Consider the following 12,316-nt stretch of genomic DNA (forward strand, 5'->3'; position numbering starts at 1 on the left):
TTGGGGCCGGCTTATATTTTCAGATCCATTATCATCATGCCAGGAAGCATGGCAGCATCCAGGCAGACATGGTGCTGGAGGAGCTGAGAGTTCTACACCTTGATCCAAAGGCAGTCAGGAATAGACTGTCTTCTGCAGGCAGCCAGAAGGAGACTAGAATTCTACACTGGACACAGTTTGAGCTTAGAGACCTTAAAGCCCACCCCCACAGTGACACATTTCCTCCAACAAAGCCACACTTTCTAATACTGCACTGCTCATGGGCCAAGCATTCAAACACATGAGTCTATGAGGGCCAAACCTATTCATACTACCACAGAAGGGGTGTGTGTGTGTGTGTGTGTGTGTGTGTGTGTGTGTGTGTGTGTGAGATATCCTAAAACTTTAGACTAAATGACAACTTACCATCTTCTTTTACCAGTGGACATTATTTTTTCCTGGCCCACTCTTTCATTATCTTTCTGGATCAATTACATATGCCAATGGTGATAGGAAAATAGTTCCAATTATCCAGGTTTTTAAAAATTATTTTATATGTATTTATTTTGTGTGTGCATGCACACAAGTGTACACATGTATGAATACCATGGTATACATGTGGAGGTCAGAGGCCAATTCACAGGATCTGGGTCTCTCTTTTACCATGTGGGTCCTGGGGCTGAACTTGGGTCATTACGTTTGGCAGCAAGCACCTTTATTCACTGAGCAATCTTCAGGCCCTAAACTAAAAACTTTGATTTTCTGTTTATTAGTAGACATTTGAAACTAAAGATGTTACTGTGCTGGCATCTTCCAGTCCCTTCAAGCTAATTTTTCTATAATCATTCATCTTTACAGTTTCTTTGGATTTGATGTTTTGAAGTTCTTATGTCTTTTTAAGATAGCTAGCATTTAAAGTTAATTGTGTTTAATTCTAGGTGTTTTGTTACAGAGAAATTTTAAGAACTCAGTCACAATTTAAAACAAAAGTTTGATATTTTCTATCTGATATTAAGGACCTTTATATAGAAGCAGGTTCCTAGGTTTTAGGGATTATTAAGTTAGCTCACAATGAGCCAGGCTGTGGTGGTGTATGCCTTTAGTCCCAGCATTCGAGAGGCAGAGGCAGGCAGATCTCTAAGTTCGAGGCTAGCATGGTCTACAGAGTGAGTTCCAGGACAGCCAGAGCTACACAGAGAAATCCTGTCTTGAAAAAACAACAACAAAACCTTACAATATAGTCAGGGACAGATGAAGAGAAAATGGACAACACTAAATTAAATGATCACTAAACAGAGATACAAGAAAGAAGGTATGGCAAGGCAGATAAAAGATAATTTTATTTCATAAAGACTGTCAATAGTAAATACTTTAGAATCTTTTTATTATATGAGAGGGGCAGGTAGCTGTGTATCTGTGTGTGTTTTGTTGGTACCTTGGCATGTTGCTTTTGAGGGTTGGTTCTTTCCTTTTAACTGTTAAAATTAAGACTTGATGTGTGGGTCCTGGGGATTAAACTCAGGTCATCAGGCTTGGAGTGAAGTGCCTTTACCTACATACTGAGCCATCTCACTGGCCCATTTTAAAGCTATCTGTGTTTCTCAGTATACCTATATCCTATCAGACTGATGTTAAGTTGATAAATGTGTTTTATGTTTCTTTATATCTCCCTAAAGTGTTCATATTAAAAACAGAATAAAGTAGAAGCTTCTGGAAAGATGGAGTAAACTGATTTTTTTCCCACTCTTTCCACTAAATTCCGACTCCTGTGTGCTATATATAATATCAAACAGACATTAGAAGACTTTGAAAGGTATAGTGAAGGAAGTAGACTACTAGGTACTAGGGGCCCTGAGGCCTGAAAAATGATAGTTCCTTGTGTCTTCCTTTTAAACTAATATCATTTTAATTGACAAATTACAAAAAACAAATTATGATTGTATATACTTATAGGATACATGCTTATGTTCTATGTATACAATGTGGAATGATTAAATCAAACTAATTAACCTTATTATCTCATTTGTCATTTTCTGTGGTACCACATTTGAAATTTTTTCTCTTAGCTGTTTTGAAATGCACATTACTAACCATAGTAAACTGTTGTGCAATAGATCTTGAAAACAGTTTCCTTCTGTCTGATACTTTGTAGCCTTCCACCATTTCCTCATTGCCTCCCTGCCCCATCCCAGCCTCTACCACCAAGAAGAGTTCAGCTTTATCACTTTCTACATGTAAGTGAGACTGTGCGGTATACTTAGCATCCTTCCTTTTCCTTTTTAAAACCTGATTTTTAAATTTACATTATTTATTTATTGTGATGTGTGCACACAAGTACAATGGGACCCACATGAAGGGCAACGCATGGGAGTAAATTCTCTCCTGTTACCACTGTGAGAGATGGAACTCAGACCATCAGTCTTGGTCACATGCACCTTTTATCTACTAAGCCATCTCCCCAGTTCCAGCGGCATTTCTACATAAACCTGGCTTACTTCACTTAGCACAATGCTCTTCAGGTTCATTCACCATATACAGTTTTCCGCACAGTTTTTGGAGACAGGCTTTCTCTATACTCCTGGCTGTCCTAGAACTCGCTCTGTAAACCAGGCTAGCCTGGAACTCAGAGATCCTCCTGCCTCTGCCTCTGGAGTGCTGAGATAAAAGGTGTGTGCCACCACTGCTTGGTATCATATGCATTCTTTTGGGCTAGTATACTTGGAGTTGAAATGGAGCAAGTCAGTAACTGAAGTCTATGCACAGACAGAAAAGGTCCTAACAAAACTCACTGTCTCCAGCCAATGAATCATGAAAAGGGCCAGCCTAAGCAAGACAGAAAATATAAAATAATCACCTGCTATACATATCACACACACACACACACACACACACACACACACACACACACACACACACACACACAAATACAGTTCCTTCCCCAGACCTAGCAAATGGAGAGCCTACACTTCCATCCAGAAAGTAAAAGGCAGCAGAATCACAAGTTCAGGGCTAGTCTGGGCAATAACAAATACCAGCAAGACTGTCTTGTCTCAAACAACAAAACCAGAAAATACATTTACCTTTTTTTGTGTGTTTTTAAAGACAAAAATCTTAATGTTAACTGATGTGATTCTAAATTTATACAGAGAAAATGTTTCAGATAATTATATTTTAAATGGAACAAAATAAAGGCACTACACATGTTGAATTATTCTCTCCTCCACCCTCAAAATACATTGAATTCTTTAGTACTTCAGAATGTGCCTTTATTTCTAACTAGGATCACTGCTGATATTTCAAATGAGATTATACAGGAACAGATATACATTTCAAGAAGGCTGGTATCCTTCTTGAAGAATACAAGAATATGGCCACGTGAAGATACAAGGAAAAGACCATATGACAGCAAAAGCAGAAACTGCAAAGTAAGTAAGGCCAGAACTGCCATTAAACCACCAGAAGAGAGGAAGAGTGGTGTGGAAGGAAGACACCTGCATTTGAACTTACAGTCTCTATACCCAAGCCACTCACCTTTCAGCACTTTGGTAGACAACCCCAGAAAACTAACACAGGCAAAAAAGGAGGTTAGGTTTCTGGACTGCATTAGAAACTGCCAACACTAGCCTTAGCAGGCTGTAATATACACGGAGAGCAAAGAGAATACACAGCACAAGCACTGGCCAGGCTGGGTGTGTAGCATATGCCTTTAATCCCAGCACTTGGGAAACAGTGGCAGGTAGATCTCTATGAGGCTGAGACTAGCCTGGTGTACATAGTGAGTTCCAGGACAGCCAAGGCTATCTAGTAAAAACCCATCTCAAAACAAACAAATAATACAAAGGAAAACTGAAAAATATGACATAAAAATTAAGAATTTTTGCTTACTAAAAAGATTCTGAAAAGAATATCAAAAACAAAGTCAGATTGTGGGAAATATTTGTAAACCACATATTCAATCAAAAAAATTTAGAATCTTAAAACTTTTAAAAGCAAGAAAGTACCCGTGTTAATTCTTGTAAATACAAGAAAAAATGACAAAGACATGATAGACATTTCACTAAAGAGAACATAGTAATGGCAAAAGAAAGAACATACGAAGATACATTCAACATCACTAACCATTAGGAAGATGCAAATTCAAAGTATAAGATATTAGCATGTACCTTCATAATAGTTGGAATAAAAATTGCTAGTGAGGATGCAGAGAACAAAATCACTCATAGTATTATAGTGATACTATGCTATACATGCATTTCTACATTATCTCAAAATATAACGCAAGGTGTATTTAAAGACAAAGATGGGAAACTGCACAGACCACACTACTTATTGAGCTGAGCACCCAATGTATGGCTAGGGCCTATTTAAAGTACTCTCATGAATATTACTTAATTTTCATATATTCTATTAGAGACTATGTATAGTTCTTAAATGTTCTCTGAAATATGTGGTGGGAGAAGGCAGGGCAGATAGAGCTGGCCGTGTGCCTGCTAACTGCAGGCCATGCTGCTGAGACGGTCTCCTAGCCTGTGGAAATATTTGATGGCACTACAGCCTTCCTTGAGAGGTGTTACTTAACCTAGCCATGCAAGTCTGAGAAAGAAACACATTTTTTTATTCCTTGAATTTTAATTTTTTAAAAGAATATATTATATTTATGGGTCTTTTATCTTCATTTACACCTACATTCCAGAAGAAGGCATCAGATCCTAATACAGATGGTTGTGAGCCACCCACCACGTGATTGTTGAGGATTTAACTCAGAACCTCTGGAAGAGCAGCCAGTGCTCATAACTGCTGTTGAATCCTTTCTCCAATACAAATAAAATGTTTTTTAAATGTGGTACTTTTCAAAGTTTTTAACATCCTTGTCAATGTTATACATTTTAAAGCAGGTGTCTCATATATATTTTCTTCAAATTTCTTTAATTTTAGAACTCTTCTTTTTATATCATGCACATTAATAATAAGTCACCTGAAAAACAAGTCTTCCAAACATCATAAATAAATGCTGGGTTTTCTGTCACTATCTTGCTACATTTAGATTTCTTTTCCAATTTAGAATATACATACTGTTACAAATCTAAATATATTTTTATCAGAATGTTGATGACAAATCCAAACTACTTACCATGTAACAATATAAATAGAACGGAGTACTAATGCAAAGACCAACATTCCATACATGACCTGAATAGGAATGAAAAAGAAAGTAGTCAGTACAACTCTTCCTTTTTTCCTTCCTTCCCACCCATCCATTCCATCCACTGTCCGTCTACCCACCCATCCATCCATCCATCCATCCATCTTGTGGTGACGAGGATTGAACCACAGCTTCATATATACTAGGGAAGTGTCTTGCCACTGAGCTGATATATCCATAGCTCCCATTTACTTCCCCTTTTTTTCTTTTATGTCATACATCAGCTTACTATGTAGACTAGACTGGCCTGGGACTCTGGATCCTCCTGCTTCAGTCTCACAGGAGCTAGGACTATAGCTGTATGTTACCATGTCCAGTTTAAAAAGCTTTTTAAAAGGTGGGAGCGACTGTGCAGTAGCACATGCTTGTATTTCCACCACTCAAGAGGCTGAGACAGGAAGATCGTTAGTTTGAGGGTAGCCTGGCCTATATTGCTAGACCCTATCTCAAAGCCAGTCAACCAACACTCAGTACTGATCTTTCTCATAATAAATAAGATTTCAGAGTAACTGAGCATCAGAGTATCATATAATAATATAGGCTATGAAATTTTTTTAAAAAGATTTTTTTGTAGCTTTGTCATTAACTTGATGAGAAAAAGGAGACAAATCAGTATCCTTTCAAACTCTCACTTATTTTATTTATAAAGATATTTTAGTATGATACTGGTTAAGTCAAACTATATAATATGCATGTGTACATGCAGGCCAAATTCCAATGCTCATACAAAGAATGTGAGATGCACAATTAATAATAAAATGTACAAAGAAGCATAATAGGAAAAGTTAACTCAAACTACGTGGATTCTTGCTTTTCATATTTTACATTCACACCTACATTTACATTCACACCACATGCTTTAACACAGTCTGAGGGTCAAGTGAGACAAGACAGGTCTGCATACACTCGGGTACACACTTAGGAACAATTTTCAGCAGACATCTCCTCTGTCAGGAAAATTAAATAACAGCTCTCCTTGAGACAGCGGATGGGCCCTCTCTGAGATATCAGCTACCGATTTGTCAATTTGCTGCTAAAATGGCTTCACTGGCTCCTTAGGCATTCTTTTTCTTTCTTTCTTTTCTTTTTAAAATCTACTCTTATATGTGTTTTCCTTTTTGTTCTTCTGCTTTAAGATATACTGGTGTATCTATTTAATGTAAAAGCTAAGTAATTAGGATATTACCTTATTTGAGAGACCATTAAATTAAATCAGTCAATTTGGGCTCTCATTTGGAGATTTCTGGATCACTTGGACAATAGTGAAGTAGAATTGTTATCAGTACTTTCCCTCCTCGTGAAACTGAATGAGGTTCAGCTGTGTAGCTTATTAACCCTTTCCTTTTAGTTTTATGTCATTACTCATCTGTAGAGCTCTGTCAAACGCACTTCAGAAGCTTCTCATCATCTGTCATGGGCAGGAACTTACGTGTCTTTTGACATCTTAACATAGTTTTAAAATGCTAGCTTACTTTTATGTATGTGCATGACTTGCTTGTATGAATGTGTATCATGTGCATGCCTGGTGCCTGCACAGCTGGAAGGGAGCATCAGATTGACTGGAACTGGAGTCACAGATGGCTCTGAGCTGTCATGTGGGTGCTGAGAACTGCACCCCAGTTATCTGTAAGCTCATCAAGTGTTTTTAAGCACTGAGCTATCTCTCTAGCCCTAAGTAGGATTAAAATCAAATTGTAGTACCAGGCTTAATGAATGTAACTATTAAGTTGTATTCTTATATTGCTTTCATATGATACTTACATTTTCTTGTTTTCAACATTTTACAAGGCTTTAAATGTACTGTTATTGGGTGTGCTTGTATGTGAGAAATCTGTGTGACTGGATTCATGTATGTAGAAATGTCCTTCCATCATGGGACCTAGGGACTGAATTCAGTGTCAGGCTTGCATGGCAAGAGTCTTTATTTTAACCTGCTCAGCCATTTTGCTGTCACATTTTCACTACTTTAATAAAAGCTGGAGAGATGGCTCAGTGGTTAAGAGCACCCGACTGCTCTTCCAGAGGTCCTGAGTTCAATTCCCAGCAACCACATGGTGGCTCACAACCATCTGTAATGGGAGCTGATGCCCTCTTCTGGTGTGTCTGAAGACAGCTATAGTGTACTTATATATAATAAATAAATAAATCTTAAAAAAAATAAATCAAGAAATTAAAAGCTTAAAGACAAGAAGAAATGTCTGTAGGGCTTATCAAATGTCAAGAGATCAAGATTCTAAATTTTCCAGCTAGTGTTTCTTTAGATAAGTTTGCTTTCCCCTTTTTCAAATAATGGATAGTTGTATCAAAGATCAGACTACTCATTTACTGTTGTTTTTTTGCTTGTTTCTTTGTGGTGCCAGGGGTTAAACCCAAGGCCTTTTGAGTACTAGGCAGATATATTACCACTGAACTCTCACTCCAGCCCCACTAATCATTTATCTTAAAATTAAGAAATCAAATTCAACAAAAGCTTAACCATTAGAAGAAAGCAGGCGGGGTGTGGTAGCACACACTGTAATCCCTACTCTTGGAAGGCTGAGGCAAAAACAGCTCGAGGTTAAAGACAACTTGAACTATATAGTGAGACATTCCTAAAAACACCGAACACCAAAAACTGGTGAAAACCTATGCCACAGTGTGGAATTATATCTACTTAACATAGCTATCACCCAGATTCTGCAAATGTGTAATATTTTGCCACATTATTTCTCTAACTCTGTATCTTGTTCTCTCCTTAACTAATTACTTATCTATAACTAAATATTTAGATGCAGGTTTCTCCTTAAACAAAGATAATCTATTGCATATCCAAAGTATAAACACAAAGACTATAACATTTGTGGCGTGATAATAAATGGCCTAATTCAAAACTTACAGTCATCTTAACATTTGTAATATGCAAAATAGGTGGGGCATGGTTGTTGGTGCCTTTAATCGCAACACTCAGGAGGCAGAGGACAGCCTGGACCACATAGTAAGTTCCAGGCCAGCTAGAGCTGCACAGTAAGACCCTGTCTCACAAAAAACAAGACAGGGTGTGAAAGTTACATTCAGTCACCACACCTCTCAATTGTGCTGGTTTTTGCTTTTGTTTTTCCAACTTGACACAAGCTGAGGGTCATGTGAGAAGTGAGAACCTTAACTGAGAAAATGCAAATCTGGCATTTTCTTGATTAAAGACTGATGTGGAGAGGGCACAGCCCACTGTGGGTGGTGCCTGCCTTGGGTAAGTGGTCCTGAGTTACTATTAAAAAGCAAACTGAGGAAACAGAGACGATGGAGCAGATGATCCAGATGCAGGTGGACTAGGTCAATTTTATCTTGTCTAGGTAAGAGGTTTATATTTTTATTAATTGGCAGTGAATTTATTCTGTAGATGTATTGTGGATTGAAAATTTAACATATAAATATGATTGTTGTGTTACAGTTTATTAAGTCTTAATTTTACCGGGTAGTTGGGAGTTTATACTTTAACTACTAGGGGGTCAGTTGCTGGGAGTGTGGGCAGTCTGTGGTAGGGAACCACAATAGGCCAGCTGCTGCTGGACTTCTAGAATCATGATTTTACTGGGTAGCTGGAACCAAAGAGTTTGCAGCTAGTAGAGAGCCACTGGGAGAGATACTAATCTAAGATAAATTAACACCAGTTCCAATGGCCCATTCGAGCCAGAACTATCAAGCCAAAGTACACACTCGGGAACCAATTCCGCCTTTTTTATTTTTTACTGAAACAAGTGGCAAACCAACGTGTTAGGCAAGAATCCACTAAAAATTGAAGTTTCTCAGCCTGAGAAAGCCTTATTTTCTAGGTGAAAAAGGGCTGCGCCATGTTGAGTCACATGATGGCCCAAGCTCGGGAACCTTAAACAAAGGAACAGAGGGGACGGTCTGCTCACAGTCTAGGACTCCTACTGTAAAAAGTACAGAGTTTATCTGAATCACCTGGGGATTTCATCCACAATACGGAACTAGGTAAAAATAAATAAAAGTCAGTAACACCAGGCAGAGTGAATAAAGACATATCTTATAGAGTTATTAATAAAGACTGAGGCTCCAAGCAAAGAGCTTAACAGATAGATGGTATAAAGATATTGTGATGGTTTGCATATGCTTGGCCCAGGGAGTGGCACTATTAGAAGGTGTGGCCTTGTTGCAGGAAGTGTGTCACTGTGGAGGTGGGCTTGGAGACCCTCCTCCTAGCTGCCTGAGGATACTCATTCTGTTCCTGGCTTCCTTTGGGTGAGGATGTAGAACTCTCAGCTCCTCCTGCACCATGCCTGCCTGGATGCTGCCATGTGCCTGCCTTGATGATAATGGACTGAACCTCTGAACCTGTAAGCCAGCCCCAATTAAATGTTGTCTTTTATAAAACTTACATTGGTCACGGTGTCTGCTCACAGCAATAAAACACTAACTAAGACAGATATAATGCTCTAATAAGTCTTACAGGATACTCATATTCTTCCTAACATGGGCTCCACAGAAGTTTTTGGTAAAAATCCTGGTTTGACAAGTTGCCTGCTTCTTAGTGACAGGTATTAATGGAAATGTGATTAAATTTGTTTTTATAGTTAAAATTAGAGAGTACAGAGTTTATCAGAATCATGCGGAGATTTTCACCCATGGTTCTAGATAGGGAAAATTAAACACTGACTCCAAATAGAGAGTAGTGATTTAAGTTTGACGGTCCAGGTAGAGAGCTTAATAAATGTATATTAGGCTAAAATCTTAGTTTGACAAATTGCATACTTAATGGTTTTGTTATTAATAAAAAGGTGATCAAAATGTTTTATGAACTACCCTGCGAAGGCCACATGGCTCGACGATGCCAGCTAGAGAGGGTTTGTGGTCATTTTGATATTTACCACAACAGGAAGCTCATGTTCTCTTAATTCTCTGGAATTTTGGGTTAATTTCTTAATATGACAGATTAGAAAAGCCTAAACAGACTCATACACTATTGTTTAGCTTACTTCATTTTAAAAATTGTTTTATTTTTCATAATGGGTGCGATTTTTGAGTCTTGTGGTTATATTATTCCTCTGGGAGAGAGTGCAAGATACAAGCTTTTCTGGTTACAGACTAAAGAATGCAGTATTTTGGGAGAAAGGTTTTGTCTTTGTGTTTTTAAAAAGGGTGATTAGGCTTGGGACACCTTCCAGAGTCATACTGACTAGATTTGATAAAGGTAGATCTCCTGAGAAACTAAATTCGAGAGAACCAAACAAAAAGATATCTCAATTCTAAACTCTCATTTTGAGAATTATACATTGTAGAAAGTACCTGCTTGGATTCCTGATCTCAAGGACTTTCAGTCGAGTCCAGTCAAGACAAACACATCAGGCAACAACATTCGTTCCATTTTCCCTCTCCCTACCCCCAAAGGCTATCTCAACACCCATGTACAGCTTGAAGAAGCCATTGAAGAGTTGTTGCCTTGATCCCCTGGACTTTGAGGGGCTGAAAGTGGTTATTCTAAGGTTGATTTTATGAGGAATTTAGAAACGGTCATAATTTAACAGGGAGGAATTAGCTAGATTGATTTGTACAGCCATAATCTCATTTGGTAACCAAGCTAAAGTCTTATCTTTACTTTGGTATAGAACTTATTTGTTACATTTTTTTTTAAGTACAAGGTTTGGACCCAGTCCTTCTATTGATGCCATTACAAACTTCTGAGTTGATTAAACATAGGAATTAGGGGTCAAATAACAAATTCATGGCTCCTAGTTCACCATTACAGTGTTTTAAAAATATTCTTGTCAGAAATAGCTGAGAATAGTTAACAAACAACAGTCCAGACTACCTTATATAGATAGATGGTTTTCAAAAACATCAGAAGTTCATAAAATATGACATTTAAAGATATTTATCTTTTGTTGAGACATAGCTGATCCTAACAGTTCCCCTTTGGTTGATTTAACAAAGAAATTGAACATCTCTATGTCCAGATGAGGTAATACTTTGTGGCTAGGCAGTCACTGGGCAGTAACTGCCTATTTCATCTACAGACTAATACTGTCCAAAAAGGGACACATTATGCAGAATAGTGGACTGATAATCTTTGCCTAGCCAGAATTATCAGCTCTTCTAGATTTCTGCATTTCAAAAGTCTGTCAGTTGATCTTGGGCCAGAAGGCTGAAGACTTGCTTTCCCTTGTTGCTAACAGGGGACTGTGCTAGTAGACATTTGTCTCTACAACCTGTCTCAGTTCTGGAAGCAGTGTGAGGCTTCCTATGGTTATAGATATTTGGTCATTCTCAGATTTCTGACGGGGTTGAAGACTAATTAGTCTCATAGCCTACCCAAGCTAATTAACTTTGAGAAAGCAAAGTCATCTGGATGATTTTCTAATGGTAATAGTTGTGCACAGCTTATATTTGATGAAAAAGAGTGTTTTTTAATTAAACAGAAAGGGTGATGTGTAGGATGATGTCATTATGTAGCAAAGCAGATCCAGCATAAGGCAAAGCCTATCACTGCATGAGAAGGAAAGGTAGGAGGGAAAAGTCTAGGAAGGAGAGAAGAGGAGGAGGAGAAGTCAGAAAATCAAGATGGAGACAATGGAGCAGGAGTGATCCAGATGCAGATGGACTAGGTTGATTTTATCTTGTCTAGGTGGGCAGTTTATATCTTTATTAATTGGCAGTGAATTTATTGTGTGGATGTACTGTGGATTGAGAATATAACATATAAATCTGATTGTTGGGTTACAAAAAGAAGCAAACTGAGGTTTTCTGTAATAGTCTCCATCTGTTGCAAAGAGAAGGCAAAGGGTGAAGATTATACTTACCTCTGGGTATAAGGATAAATGTTTATAGATTGTTGTTAGGAATTATGCTAGTTTAGTAAAGTAGTGGTTGTAGATTTACCTCCAATAACCACAAGCAATCAAAATGCAGAGGGGTAGAACCCAGGCCCAATAAACACATCTACAAAACAGTTCCCACACCTAAGGCTCAGGGAATATTTTAGAAGAGGTGATGGAAAAATTGTAAGAGCCAGAAAATTGGGGAGTTTGCTGTGTCTCTCCTAGTAATATTACAAGCTACACCCATTAAATTTCACCAACACGGACTGTCTAAATATGAGCTGGACAAGAATGACACCGATCAGTATGCCAAACCGGACAA

The 12,316-nt window shown here is 38.0% G+C and overlaps 1 protein-coding gene across 6 annotated transcripts in view; it reads right to left on the minus strand.

Annotated features, from left to right (window-relative positions):
• The window catches only part of Acer3 (alkaline ceramidase 3), a 103,122-nt gene that overhangs the window by 23,182 nt on the left and 67,624 nt on the right, over window positions 1-12,316 (minus strand). For all 6 annotated transcript variants that reach the window (NM_001401063.1, XM_087582211.1, XM_087582227.1 and 3 more), the window contains 1 exon segment: window positions 5,111-5,169. In NM_001401063.1, the coding sequence (NP_001387992.1) occupies window positions 5,111-5,169 (59 nt within the window).

The sequence above is a fragment of the Rattus norvegicus genome, chromosome 1 (assembly GCF_021556685.1).
Source record: "Rattus norvegicus strain SHRSP/BbbUtx chromosome 1, alternate assembly SHRSP_T2T, whole genome shotgun sequence".
NCBI lineage: Eukaryota > Metazoa > Chordata > Mammalia > Rodentia > Muridae > Rattus > Rattus norvegicus.